At 40.2% G+C, this 15,349-nt stretch overlaps 1 protein-coding gene across 1 annotated transcript in view; it reads right to left on the minus strand.

Annotated features, from left to right (window-relative positions):
• Nucleotides 1-15,349, minus strand: part of DENND1B (DENN domain containing 1B) — a 240,237-nt gene that overhangs the window by 162,496 nt on the left and 62,392 nt on the right. Inside the window, exon 3 of the mRNA XM_074961176.1 lies at nt 8,506-8,549. Coding sequence (XP_074817277.1) covers nt 8,506-8,549 — 44 coding nt within the window. The remainder of the gene's footprint in view (nt 1-8,505; nt 8,550-15,349) is intronic.

The raw sequence follows: 15,349 nt of genomic DNA on the forward strand, positions 1-15,349 counted from the left end.
GACAACAAGAATGAGCAAGGGCATGGAAAAACACTCACATGAAGAGACTGAAATGGCTGGAATTGTTTACCTTAGAAAGGACATAAATAAGAGAGGACATGATAAAACTACACAGTATAATTAAGAAGGTCTAGAGAAGGCAGATCAGAAACGTCTCCCTGTCTTGCAACAAGGGGAGCAATAAATTAAATTAAAAGGTAACAAACTAAAGACTGATCAAATGAAATACTTCTTCACACAACACATATATTATACCATGGACCAAGAACTTAGTAAGATTCAAAAAGGGATCAGTTGTTCATATGGATACCAAGAATATCTAGAGTTATCATAATTGATTATGATAAAAACTTTGGAAGGTATATTAAACCCTACTCTTCAGGGCTTATGCCAACCTCTTAGGCCAACCATTATTTGAAAAGCGTGCATTATAACGGTCTGAAATTTGATTTAAAAAATCTGTCATCCTTCTGCTATTTGGCTGACTAGTTATACTGAATACTTATCAATTCTTTATTTCATCGGTGCCATATTGTTGTTTCTAATATTCCTAGGGAGAACTGAACTGTAACTCCCAAAATGACCTGAAAGAAGCTCCACATCTTTGCCAGGGTAAACTGTTATTTGATGATGTTATGAAGGGAGCACTCTCAATGAGTTTTCAGTTTATTAAAGGGACAACCAGGAATAAAGCTGCTTGGGGAAAAGCTTGAGAATTAAATCCTGACCCCATTGATATCAATAATAGTTTTTTGCCAGTGACTTCAGTGGAACCAAAATTTCCTCCATAGTCTGTCCAGTTACTGCGGCTCAGTGCTGCACCACGGCATTACTACATTTTCTGCCAGAGATACCTTTTTTGTTTTTAAACAATTATACAGGATTTGGGGGGTTTGTTTTGTTTTGCTGGAGTTATTTTGGCTTGTTTTATTTTAAAATTACTTTGAAATATAACTATTGTATTTTTTTCAACAAAAGTGTTCAAACAAAAACAGAAGAGGTTACTCACCTTGCAGTAACTGAGATTCTTCAAGATGTGTGTCCCTGTGAGTGCTCCACTCCAGGTGACGGTGCGTCCTGACGCCGTTGATTGGTGATCTTCAGTAGCAGTGCCTGGTCGGGACACATGCGCTCAGCTGTTGTCTCGCTGCATTGTTAGGGTCTGTCTGCGTGGGTGTCCCGCACCCCCTCAGATCCTTCTCTACCGTAGAGTCGTCTGATTCATACTCCAAAGTAGAGGGGAGGAGGGTGGGTAGCGGAACACCCACAGGAGACACATCTCAAAGAACCTCAGTTACTGCAAGGTGAGTAATCTTCTCTTCTTCTTCGAGTGCTGTCCCTGTGGGTGCTCCACTCCAGGTGAATGTGAAGCAGTACCCACTATGGTTGGTGGGACTTTGGAGTTGCGTCGTTGATAACGATAGACAGTACTGTGTGGCCTACTATGGTGTCTGCCGTAGTGTCCTGCGTGATAGCATAATGTTTGGTGAACGTGTGGTCTGATGCCCATATGGCCGCCTTGCATATGTTGGTAATAGGTATGTTTTGCAGGAATGCAATGGATGTTGACATCACTCTAGTACAGTGTGTTCTGATACCCTCGGGGGGGTTAAGCATTCTGCAGGACCTAATGCATTCAGATATCCATTTGGAGAGTCGTTGCTTGGAAATCTCCCAGGTGAGCTCCGCAGCATATCAGGGAAGCGTCTGCATGAAATGGGCTGACAGAGAATTATGATCGGATGATTCAGGGAAAGGTTTGTAGCCCACTTCTTCGAGAGGGGGCTCAGTAGCTCTGGATGGAGCTGGATATAGAGGTGCAGACCGGGCCCGTGGTCTGATGGTGGATCCGCGAGAATGATTGGCATCATAGGCAGACCATGGATACCACTGTGGGCACTGCATAGGGTATGAAATGTGAGGCCCTGCCCCTCGGGGGACAAAACAGGGAAATTGAGGCTGGTTCTTGTGGGGAACGACGCCCTGAAATAGGTGTGGCTCTGGTGGTGGAGGACAGTCAGGTGGGGAAAACTCTGCCTGCTGTGGTATGTCATTCTCACAGTCAGTGAGCGTGGCCAGGTCAGGTGGTGAGAGCAGCTGATCAAAAGAGTGGGCGCTCGGTGGAGAGGAGAGGAGAGGATAGTCAGGCTCTGGGGTCATGGAGATGTCAGCATGGTTTAAGAATTGTTGCTGCTCCATGGGCTGCGGTGCCGCGGGTCTTGGAGTGTGAGCTGATGGCCGCAGACATTTCTGTTTAGCTCTGAAGGGCGCCGGTGGCCGCATACAGGTGCCCTCCGTTGGTGGCACATCTGCAGTGGGGGTTACTGTTGGTCTCAGTGCCGACGGTCTTGTCGGCACCGGGGTGGACCACGCAGCTGGTACCGAGTCCGTCTGCGGTGCCAGTAGCTTCAGTGCTGAGGAAAGCTACCCGCTGTGGGGGGGTCAAGTGCTTGTTTCTGCGCCCCACGTGCGCTGTGCCTGAGGTGCTGGGGCAGTCATCTGTGCCGGTCTTTGGTGCTGTCAGCACAGGGGGAAGTGACTTCGCCGGAGACCTTTTTCGTTTATTTAGGTCCCTATGTGGAGAGGTTGGGGCTTCCTGCCTCTTCGCATGAGAGGGTAAAGCCGTGCTCCTGGTCAGTTCTGACCTGGCAGGGAAGCATGAGGGAAAGCGTTTACTCATGCCCGTCTCTGCTGGTGGCTGCAGGGATTTCTCCATAAGAAGCATTTTCAGCTGCAGGTCTCTGCCGCAGCCAGCCCTGGATTTCAGGCTATTACAATGGACACACTTTGCGGGAATGTGCGTCTCGCCTAGACACTTCACACACAGTGAGTGTCCATCAGACCACAGCACAGACTCATTGCAGGAGCCGCATTTTTTTAATCCAGGGGACCCCGGCATCATGAAGCTATGACTGCCTGGGCAGGAAGTCTCAGCGGGAGAGAAACTTGAGAAAAAAAAAAGTGTGTTTGTTTATTTTTTAAACTAACAAATAATGAACGACTATTCTAAAGGAAGGGAAAGAACTGGGATATTTCTAGCTAACTATTTCTACTTGTTTCCTTCAGTGTCCAGGGGAAGAGGTTCAGCACTGCCCCGAGTCCTGTCTTCAGCCAAGGACATTAAGAAGGAACTAAGGCGGTGCGGGACGCACGCGCACAGACAGAACCTAACGACGCTGCGAGACAACAGCTGAGCACGTGCGTCCTGACCAGGCACTGCTACCAAAGATCTCCGATCAACAGTGCCAGGACGCACCATCACCTGGAGTGGAGCACCCACAGAAACAGCACTCGAAGAAGTGTGGATTCTAATGGCTAAAACACAGACCTAAATATTCAGTGTCTTGTCACAAAACTGCCACTGAAATCAAATGGGAGTTTTGAATGTAATTGGACTGCAGAAAGGGGTGTGCAGGCATAGATGTACAAAATATATTATCCATCTAAAATTTAAGATTACCTGCCCACCAGCTGCCATTCACATAGATCTGAGTTTGTAGAGGTTACCAGGCAACCATACAAAGAGAGTGTTTCTACAATGAGCAGACTAATTAGCCATTAGAGGCTATTCTACCTAAAAGTACAACTGAAGACCAGATTCTGCCTAACCTGACCCTTGCATGGGTGCACAGCATGTACAAAGGTAGTGATGACAGCATAAGAAATCTTAATTTTAAAGGTTAACAAAATAAAGATACTGTGCAAGATCCTCAACTAGCGTAGATCAGTGATTTACATCAGCTGAAGATCTGGCCTGTTGTCTTGCTTCAAAAAAAAGTCAAACAAAGTGTGCTGTCACTGATTTTTTTTTCTACGTTTTAGAGCAGTGGCTCTCAAATTGTGGGTCCCCAAAGTGGGTCGCAACCCCATTTTAATGGCATCACAAGGGCTGGCGTTAGATTTGCGGGGGCCCAGAGCCAAAGCCTGAGCCCAAGCCCAATAGCTTCAGCTCTGTGTGTCGGGGCTCAGGTTACAGGCCCCCACCTTGGGCTGAAGCCCTTGGGCTTTGGCCCTCCCACCTGAGGCACTGGGGCTCGGGCAAGGTCAGACTTTGGGCCCCCCCCTCGGAGTCATATAGTAATTTTTGTTGTCAGAATGGGGTCATGGTGCAAAATACAAGAGAAATACTTTCAATACTACACATTCTATTGAAAGAAGTTTGGTTTTCTTTCAAGAGATAACTAAATGAACAAATTTATTAATGCGTGAAAGGTTGTAGTGGACAAAAATAATGTGTTTGCAAACACCATTGTACTTCTGAAAGTGATGACATCTTTCACCAAACCTCCCTCATCAAACAGATATGGAAATACTATGGCAAAAGGGGTATCAGAGTATTCTTCCTAAATGAATAAACTTAACTGCAAATTGTGTTTTCATCCCACAATACATTTTCAATCTACAGGTCCCAAAACGTAAAGACAACTGTTTCCTCGGTTGATGGTACCTTACTCCTACTTCAGTCAGTTAATTGGTCATGATCTTTCTAGTTTAACTTCAGTATTAGATTAATCAATGAACTTTTTAATTGCCATTTCTTTATTGATTACTAGAGCGTCCCAACTTAAGCATTTGTGACGTCTACTGGCTTGCTATTTTAAATGATTTCATCTTTCTACACTGATGTTGAGACTTTGGTCATCTCACTCCAGGTTCTGAAAAATTCCTTTTCTGTGTTTTGTGACCATGTTTGTTGCATGGAAGAATAATATACAATTGATGCTGATGTGCCATTGTTTTAATGAAGGGCTTTTCAATGCCCTACTTTTCCAGGTATCTTATAATAGAATTTCTCCAACTCTGTCAAACTACATTTCCATAGCAGAAATTCCAGCATAATGGTAAATTGTACAGTTGTCTGACATCTCAATGATACGATTAGTTTCTTCATACAAAGGTCTTTATTGCACTGCACTCTGTACAACTTGCTTGCGGCTCAGCTTCACTGTATGGTATACAGCCAATCTCTAGGTGAAAATCATACCAAGCTAACCAAATTTCCCTCTCTGACAGGGTTACTGACCTAGTAGACGTGAGGAAGCATAAATGATTTATGTAGATTTTATTAATGCTTTTGACATTCTCATAAGCAAAATAAGGAAATGTGGTCTAGATGAAACTACTATAAAATGAATGCACAAACTGGTTGAAAAAAAAACACACTCAAAAAATAGTTATCAGTGGTTCACTGTCAAACTGGAAGGACATATTGAGTGGTGCCACACAAGAATCTGTCAGGGTCCAGTACTATATTTTCATTAACTTGGATAACGGGGTGGACAGTATGTCGATAAAATCTGCAGATGACACCAAGGTGGAAAGTTGTTGCAAGCACTTTGGAGGACAAGATTAGAATTCAAAAGACCTGGAAAAATTAGAGAATTGGTCTGAAATTGACAAGATGAAATATCACTAGAGACAAGTGCAAAATACTACACTTAGAAAAAATTAAATGCACAACTACAAAATGGGGAATAACCAGCTAGGCCATAGCACTGCTGAAAAGGATCTGGGGATTACAGTGGATAACAAATTGAATATGAGCCAACAATGTGATGCAGTTGCTAAAAAGGCTAATATCATTCTGGGATGTATTAACAGGAGTGTTGTATGTAAGACCCAGGAAGTAACTGTCCCCCCCTACTGGTAAGGCCTCAGTTGGAGTACTACGTCCAGTTTTGGGAACCATACTTTAAGAAAGATATGGGGAAACTGAAGAGCATCTAATGAAAATAGTTACGGGCTGGAATAAGGTAGGTGTACTTGGTCCTGCCACTGAGCAAAGCACTAGGCCAGATGACTTCTGGCAGTCCCTTCCAGCTCTTCATTTCTATGATTCTGTGTTGAGATCCATATTGTCAAAGTATCAGTAAAAGCATTTTTCCACATTTCAATGGGGGAGGGGTTGTGTCGTTTTGTTTTTGCATCCTCTGCCACATGAATAGCTTTGCAGGCATTTAAACAATTAGCACAGAGAAACTGATTTGTTCACAGTCACACAGGAAGTCTGTGGCAGAGTGAGTCCTGGGCTGGCACCCTAACCATTGGACCATCTTCCTCCCACATATGCAAACTGTGACTATAATTAACCAGTTTACTCTGACAGAACATTTTTCAGATTGTGTGCCTATTATTTCCATAGCGCCATAAATGTGCAGAATGCTTGACAAAATAAATAAGATGACAAAATTCCTGCCTCAAAGAAATGACCTTTTAATCAAACCAAAACCAAATAGTTCTGGTGCAAAGTGACCTAGAGACAACTGTGGTGAGATCCGTCCAGAAAGAATTTGCAGAAGTGGCCAGATATGAAAGAGCAAATGTCTCTTGGGAAACAAGAGATAGGAAAATGTTCCTAGGGCTAGTAGGTAAAAAATGTGAAGCCAAGAGGATGAAAAAGATGTAAGGAAGCAATAAAGATTAGGAAGAGCATAAGAAGAGAAGAAGGAGGAGAAAATCAGAGCAAGTGAAATAAGCAGGAAAAAGGTTTTGCTGAACCACGAAAGTGAAGGCAAGAGAAGGCAATAAGCTGTCAAGGCATTTAATATGGGAGGAAAGCAATTCTGTGTTACTCTCTGTAACTGCAACCAATTCACTATTATCACAAGTGCCTAGGGATTTTAGGAAAGATGATTCCTTGGCATACATTCAAAATTGAACAAAATTTTACTTTTAAAGCAGAGCTGATTGGAAAATGGGGAGAAAAACATGCATGATTTTCTTTTGTGAATCCCCCCTCAAACACAAACACACAAAACATTAATTTAAGTTTCATTTTATTTCATTACAAATGCTCTGACTAGATCTAAATAGAAATGTGCAAGAGGACTTTAGATCCTCCAAGTCTCCTCTTCTGTTGCTTCATCCAAAGCCTACTGAAGTAAATGAAAGCTCCCACTAACTGCAGTGGGTTGGTTGATGCAGAAGCAAAGCCCAGCGGTTTGTTCTTTTCAAAACCTATTGATCAATTTACATTTTAAAGGCAACTTCTCCATGAAAGGGGATTTGAAATTTACTTTTTTCCATGAAAGCTGATATAATACCAGAATATTAGTTTCTCCAAATTGTGGGACAGGTATGAATGCAGGTTGTGCAGAGCCCAAAGCCAGGTTCCAGACAGATGCTTTAAAATTCAGTTGGCCACGTCCATTCCAGCATTACATGTTTCCCTCCAGTCTTCAGTAGACTTCATCTTCTAGTCATATTTCAACATCCAATGTTCACTGACTAACCCTCAACCTATTGATTAAATTCCAACTTGTCCTCATACTTCATTTCTAACCTCTTTTGAGTGAGTCCTTCCTAAAACTTCTGAATTTAAACCAGAAAAGGGACAATCATTCTTTCCTCAGAAAGGTATTATCAAGACTTGCAGAATATATGATTAAGAAGGTATGACGGTGTACTTTGCTCATATTCCATTTATCCCTTACTTATAACCTCCAGATCCTTGACTGGTAATAATCTCCCAACCAGATAAAGTCACAAATATAAAGTATGAGCTAACTATTCCTTTAAATCCTGAACCATCTTATTTCTATCTTTACAGAAACTCGTGTTATTAATTTCAGACTGTTTCTCCAACTTAACAAAATCTACTGTTCAGACATTTCTAAGCAACTATTGTGGTGACACTATCAATGCTTGGTTGACTCAATATGGATATAAGAAAGCAAGCAAAGGAAGGTGTTCTCTGGCATCAGAAACACTTCTTCTATTAACTGTGTCTACATAAGCTTTTTTTATGCAGATACAAAATGGTGTCAATAGAATAGATACATCTAAATAATAGTGAAATACTAAAAAACAGTTACAAATAAAATATTCTCTCCATCTAAGCAGAGTACCTAATTAATAAACTTGCTATTAATGCTATCAAGTATGGACATAACCCTTTAGATACAGTGGACTTAAGTTTACCTTTGAGAACAATTCATAATAAGAAACGAGAGCTTCAGTGTTTGCACAATCAGTAGGTTTACCCCCTTTGTCCATTACTAGCATGTGCAAATCAACTGTCCTACAAAGCAAAATGTATAGTAATTTTATAAAACAATACAAAATGTTGAGCTGTAAACTACTATGGCAACATTATTTATAAAGGTTCCAATATTAAAAGTAGATATCAGAATGTTTTTGTTTGTTTATATATCTTTTGAGACAAATTTTTGTCTCATTAAGATTTTTTGTAAAGCTTTGTTGAGAAATGTACTTTTTTTCAACCCTAAACACCACAAAAATTGAACTGCATAAAAAACTCATCGAATACATTATAGTTCATATAATAAAAAGAATGTGAAATGTATTAAAGACACTACTATGGATAAAATGCTTCAAAACTACTATTTCATATTCTTCTCACAAATGCATTCTAATTACCAATCCATCAGTTGGTGAAGACTTGCTCACCGATATCATTAGCATCTGCCTTTCCACAGCTGAGTAGGAGAGCTTTTTTTATTATTATTCTAACATTAAAAAAAAGTTCAATCTCATGTTTCCAACCTGGTCTCCGAAGTCCTCCGGGAACTTCCACAGTACCACCGGATCTGTAAATAATTGACAGACAGCATTAATCAGAGGCAAAGGAACAGAGTAGTACAGTCAGAGTACATTAATATTAAAGAGAGGGTCAGCATAGCTTCAAGCTCTCTGGCAAGTGCAAAAATGTATCTCAAAACTGAGGAAGATACTGGGTTATTAAAAATATTCTTTTATTTCATATTTATGGAACTGCAAGTATATTTTTATGTAACAATAGTAGGTTACAATGTATTGAGATATTTTCAGATTTAAATATTCTTTTTAACCTTTGAGTACTTCAACCTTTTTTTAAGGCGTAAATCCAATATTCAAAATTCTATTTCAGTTATGGCATCAAGTGAACAGAGCCTTTTTTCCAGCCACTGCAGGTAAGATGGCAAGATCATAGACTATTTGTAAACACGCTCTACATGAATACAAAAATGGCCATTATTTTCAGGGATTCTTGTTTATCCATTTTCCTTTCAGACTCATATCGATGCCATTTAAGCTACGGATTAGAAAACTGATTGTTATGTACTTATGACGTGCAAGCATCATAACTTAACTCTGAGCAACAGTCAAAACAGGACAACATACCTCCTTTTATTTTGGAGCTTTTAACCGCTTTTAATAAAATGAAATACTTCTTCAGTTTCTTATATCCAGTTATTCCAAACTGTTTCACAAATATTAATAAACCCTTAAAATGCCCCTATGAGGTAGGTCTGGCAAGTATTATTATAATTTTACAGATGGGGAAACGGAGACTGATGTTTTATCACAGGTCGTGGAGTAAATCAACAATAGTAATAAATCGCCAGAACCAGATGGTATTCACCCAAGAGTTCTGACGGAACTCAAATGTGAAATTGCAGAACTATTAACTATAGTCTGTAACCTATCATTTAAATCAGCTTCTGTACTAAATGACTGGAGGATAGCTAATGTGACACCAATTTTTTAAAAGGACTCCAGAGGTGATCCTGGCAATTACAGGCCTGTAAGCCTGACTTCAGTACCAGGCAAACTGGTTGAAACTATAGTAAAGAACAAATTTGTCAGACACATAGATGAACATAATTTTTTGAGGAAGAGTCAACATGGTTTTCGTAAAGGGAAATCATGCCTCACTGATCTACCAGAATTCTTTGCCTGGGGGGGCGAGGGGGAGTCAACAAGCATGTGGACAAGGAGGATCTAGTGGATATAGTGGGCCAAGTTTTTCAGAAAGCCTGTGACAAGATCCCTCACCAATGGCTCTTAAGCAAAGTAAGCTGTCATGGCATAAGAGGGAAGGTTCTCTCATGAACTGGTAACTAGTTAAAAGATAAGAAACAAAGGCTAGGAATAAATGGTCAGTTTTCAGAATGGAGAAAGGTAAATAGTGGTGTCCCGCAGGGGTCTGTATTGGGACCAGTCCTATTCAAAATATTCATAAATGATCTAGAAAAAGGGGTAAACAGTGAGGTGGCAAAATTGCAGATGATACAAAACTACTTAAGATAATTAAGTCCCACACAGACTGCGAAGAGCTACAAAAGGATCTCTCAAAACTGGATGACTGGGCAACAAAATGGCAGATGAAATTCAGTGTTGATAAATGCAAAGTAATGCACATTGGAAAACATAATCCCAACTATACATATAAAATGATGGGGTCTAAATTAGCTGTTACCACCCAAGAAAGATCTTGGAGTCATTGTGGATAGTTCTCCAAAACATTCACTCAATGTGTATCGGCAGTCAAAAAAAGCAAACAGAATGTTAGGAATCATTAAGAAAGGGATAGATAATAAGACAGAAAATATCATACTGCCTCTATATAAATCCATGGTATGCCCACATCTTGAATACTATGTGCAGATGTGGTTGCCCCGTCTAAAAAAAGATATGTTGGAATGGGAAAAGGTTCAGAAAAGGCAAACAAAAATTATTAGGGGTATGGAACGGCTTCCGTATGAGGAGAGATTAAGACTGGGACTTTTCAGCTTGGAAAAGAGACGACTAAGGGGGGATATGATTGAGGTCTACAAAATCACAACTGGTGTGGAGAAAGTAAATAAGGAAGTGTTATTTACGCCTTCTCATAACACAAGAACTTGGGGTCACCAAATGAAATTAATAGGCAGCAGGTTTAAAACAAACAAAAGGAAGTATTTTTTCCACACAAAGCCGAGTCAACCTGTGGAACTCCTTGCCAGAGGATGTTGTGAAGACCAAGACTATAACAAGGTACAGAAAAGAACTAGATAAATTCTATTAGCCAGGATGGGCAGGGATGGTGTCCCTAGCCTTTGTTTGCCAGAAGCTGGGAATGGGCGACAGGGGATGGATCACTTGATGATTTCCTGTTCTGTTCATTCCCTCTGGAGCACCTGCCATTGGCCACTATCAGAAGACAGGACAGTGGGCTTTTTGGACCTTTGGTCTGACCCAGTATGGCCGTTCTTATATTCTTGGATAAGAATCCAAGTTCCCAAGTACCATTCCCACACTCCAACCTAGGGATAGAAAAATCTTTCAGATGTCTACTAAACCAGGGGCTAAAGGCCTAATTAGGAGAGGCAAATACATCAGATGGGGAAGCCCATGAGTAAAATCTTGGGCAAATGCCCAGATGAGAAGTCCAGCGCCCCTGCTCCCCCTAGGTGCTGAGATTCCTACCTGCACAAAGGCTGAGATTATTGGAACAGCTCAGCCTCTGGCTATCTCTGTCTGATAAATCTGAAGCCCCACACCCTTCACTGGCTGAAAGGGGAAAAAGAATTTTCTTTTTTTTTTTTCCATTCTCCTGCCAGAAGCTATTGCCTTTTGATGAGGTTGAGAGGGTGTGTCGACGCTGCTCTGCTGCTCCTCAAGCCTGCTGGTTGTTGTGAGTAGGGAGTTGTGAATGAGTTCATGAAATCCAACTCACTATTAAATCTAACCCTAATCAGGTCCTCTTTTGTTCACTTGACCAAGAACATTTAGGTTACCTGTTTTTGTTCATGTGAACACTTGGGAGAAGTTATTATTCATCTGAATACAGCTATTCGTAACTGAGTTTGCATATATGCACTGGAAGTGCTAGCCCACCTGCCCAAGTTCTCAATACATACCCAATACGTACTATTGTGTATGTTTGGAAGCAAGAATGTTAGGAGGCAGGTAGGAAACAAGAGAGAGAGAGAATGCTATTTTTTCACTGAACATAAGCCCAATAAGGAGAGAGTAGAGGGAGCAGGGGATCGGATACTTCTGAAAGGTCCTTTGCCTGCAGCCAGTTGACACCTGTGCCAGCTTCAGAACATATAGCAAGATATCTGTGGTGTTGCCAGATACTAACACAAGGATGGCGGGGTCAATGTCCAGGAACAATTGTTCCTCTCCATGCTGCATGGCCCACATACATTTATTGAAATTTACTGAAACAACTATAAGCAATCAGAGTTCTCCTGGTAAACTGTGTAGTCTGGCTTTATAATTACTAATTACAATTATCTATCCACCTGTAAAAATAATGAACCTCCTCACCTATCAGCCTAACCCCATGAAAAAGATGTATTTTGCAGTGAAACTGTGCTGTCGTGAACCAAGCTGACTGGGAAGCAAAATTTCAAGAAGGGGACGTCAGACCCCGATAGAAGATTCCTCCTGTTTAAATAGAAGATGCTCCAGTTCAAGCACATCTGCTGTTTCCAACATAGGCTGTTTCATTCTCAAACCATCTAGCAGTTTAAAGGTCAAAACAAACAATTTCAATTCCACCCAGGAGCTCACAGTTGCATTCTATATAGGTTCTTAGACTTAGTGCCTTCCAGCAGAGCATTAGCAATAGGACTAATATCTGAAACATGTGGCTTCTTCTCTCATCCTCTCCCCAGGGCTAGAATTGTATGCAGGGTGGAGTGTTTTGTTTTCCAGTTGTTTCCTTAGTCTACCATTACCTAGGTATTACCTGGAGTAAGTCTCAGACAGAAAGCCTTGTCCTACACACATTGGGCCACCCATTCCACTGCATCAGTAGGATTAGACATGATGGTGTTGCAAAAATGGGTATTCTCAGAATACTCAAGGCATTGCAGGCCAAGTCTCCTTAACCCTTCTAGGGGACAGCAAAAGATTTTCTAGGTCTACTTAACTCATTTATCTATCTCCCTGAAGTACTCCCAACCTCTCCTTAACTGATTCAGTATCTGAGTGATTTTTTTTTCAAGCACCATGGCTCTTTTCATAAAGGTTAAATAATCAATTCAGAGAACAGAAGTCATATCAGGTGACTTAGGTAACCTATAACACAGACCAAATTCTGACTCTCACTACAAACAGTTCTATAACCCATAATACAGAGGACATGCATACACTTCTAAGATATGCTAGAAATCATACATATTGGTTACTGCATTACTAAGTATTTACTAAGTATTTACCTTAAGACATATTTTAAAAAAAAATTTAAGTACCGTTAATCTAGATAGAAATTTCCCACAATTGTAAAATTACTCTCCATTAAAAAAAAAAAAGTCATCCTGCCATATTCTAACTATAGTTAAATTATTATTCAGAACCAGTCTGTAAACTACAAATTATGCAAAAAGCACTATTTTTATTATTTATTAGCAGCTACTTTTCCTTAGTCATTAGAAGAATGAACCATACTTATCTATCAATGATAATATAGCAATGGACTTGAATGGCATCCTGCAACAGTGCCCTATAGATTGTAAACTACAAGATAAACAAGATAATACAAACTCCTTTTTGTTTCCATAGTACCTTAACCAATATAAATCCTACAACTACAGTTCAGTCCAGGGCAGGTACTCAATAGGGAATGGATACACTGACCAGATAAATGGCTTGGTAAAGGACTTAAAAAGGAGGTTTTTGTTGAAGGAGCAGGACCGAGGGGGCAGGATTCAGGTTTCCTATGACTGGCACTGCAGGGAGTAAACCCCCTTTCCTTATAGCCCACCTTAACCCTCATTCGGGGGGGGGGGGGAGGCAAGGGGGACAGATAGTAAGGTCCTAGCGATGGGTTGGCTGGGGGACCTGGATGGAAAAAGGGGGGGCTGGCTGAAGTCCCCATGTAGATATTGAATCATCATGGAGTTACCTGCACTGTACACTTTTATCTGTCAGGTAGTCCCAGACATGTAATAATAAAGTTGTGGCCTGATTAAAACCATATCAAGTGTCTCCTGTCCTTTTTTCGGTACAGCCAGACAAAAAGCCTTATGTGTCTGCCTCATTACATAATATTTATTTTATACCAGCTCTCTCTTATTTTCACCTGGTTTTATCATACTCTCTCTTTCATGTTCCAACAACTGTAAGTGATTTACAATTATATGTACTGCAGTGTGATTTCTCTCTTTACTTATTTCCAGTTAAACACATTAAAAAAGACAAAAGACACACCTATCCCCCAGCTCTATGGACTCTGACAGATCTCTAAAACTATACAGTCCAATACAGCAATGGTAGGCCATTAGCCAATCCCTCCCCAAAACGAAACAGCCCATAAAAAAAAATCCCCATCTTAATTCAAACAAAAGCATCCAACCCCACAAATAGGAGAGGGGGGGGAAACATACCTCTCAATCTCCTCCAAATGTTCAAAGAGACAGGCTTCACAGAACTGTAATTACTAATATTTATGTGGTTGTGTTCATCTGTTATTAATAGTTTTATGGATGTCGTAAAGTTATTTAATAATATCTAAAAGAAAAATATCTATATTGCTTATGCCACAGAAAGAAAGTTTACTAGTTTTCTTTTTTTTTTTTTTCATTGTTTCACTGAAACCAACCAACACTACCCAAAAAAAGTCCACCCTACCCTTCTTTCTTTGGATTTTATTCTAATCATCTGAGTCCATTTTTGTTTTTTTTTAATAAAAGATTATGCTTGTTTCGCCTTTGGGGGTTAGACTCAGACTACATCTGACATATCTTTGTAGCAACTTCTCACAAGTGCTGCAGAAGAAACAAAAGGGCACTGAATTTAAAAATAGAAAGAGAAAGAATAATCCGATTCTGCAACTTTATGCACTTTATCTTCAGATTCACAAAGACTGATTTTTCTTTTCCCCTGAGGATTACTTTCCAGATACTCCATCTGATCTAGCAATGTTAGGTCAATTTTATGCTGATTTTATGGGTGAGAGGATGGGAACTGCTAGCAGGAATAGCTGTTACCATAGTTGGCTGATGAACCATTGGGTGTCTCTGAGTTTCCTAATTCTAACCAACCTGTCGTGGCACACATGCCTTGCCTTAATTCTAAGTAAATGTGTTGGTGAGAAGAAACCCTCAATTAAATATATAAAGAGACTTCTTTCCACATCTACTGAATCCATGGTACACATTTCTTAAACAAGAACATGCTCAACATTGGGCCAAGAATACTTTACAATTAAAATCTTAAACATCTTATCAGGGAAACAATATTAAGTATTGGAAAATACACCTCACATGTATCTAAGAAAAACCAAGTATTATAAAGTGGCCTCCCAGTCTATATTACCTGATTTAATAAAACTATAGCTACAAATATGACTCTACAGCAATTACTAGTCTCTTGTTTCTTCCTCAGCTGTGAGCACCCAAAGCAACCATATTTTATTTTAAAAATAAAAAATAAATAACCCAGACACCTTATTTTAAAAAATTAGATCGATCTTTATTACATTACAGCTCCTACAATCCTGCATGGAACAGATCCTACATTCCAAAAATGAATAGTAAACTGCTTACATTAAATCAAAATTTGTTAGATGAAAATATTGCTAGAATGCTATTTATTGTGTAGGGTAACTAGACTAACAGTGTATGTTGGGTTA

The sequence above is a fragment of the Natator depressus genome, chromosome 8 (assembly GCF_965152275.1).
Source record: "Natator depressus isolate rNatDep1 chromosome 8, rNatDep2.hap1, whole genome shotgun sequence".
NCBI classification, from domain to species: domain Eukaryota; kingdom Metazoa; phylum Chordata; order Testudines; family Cheloniidae; genus Natator; species Natator depressus.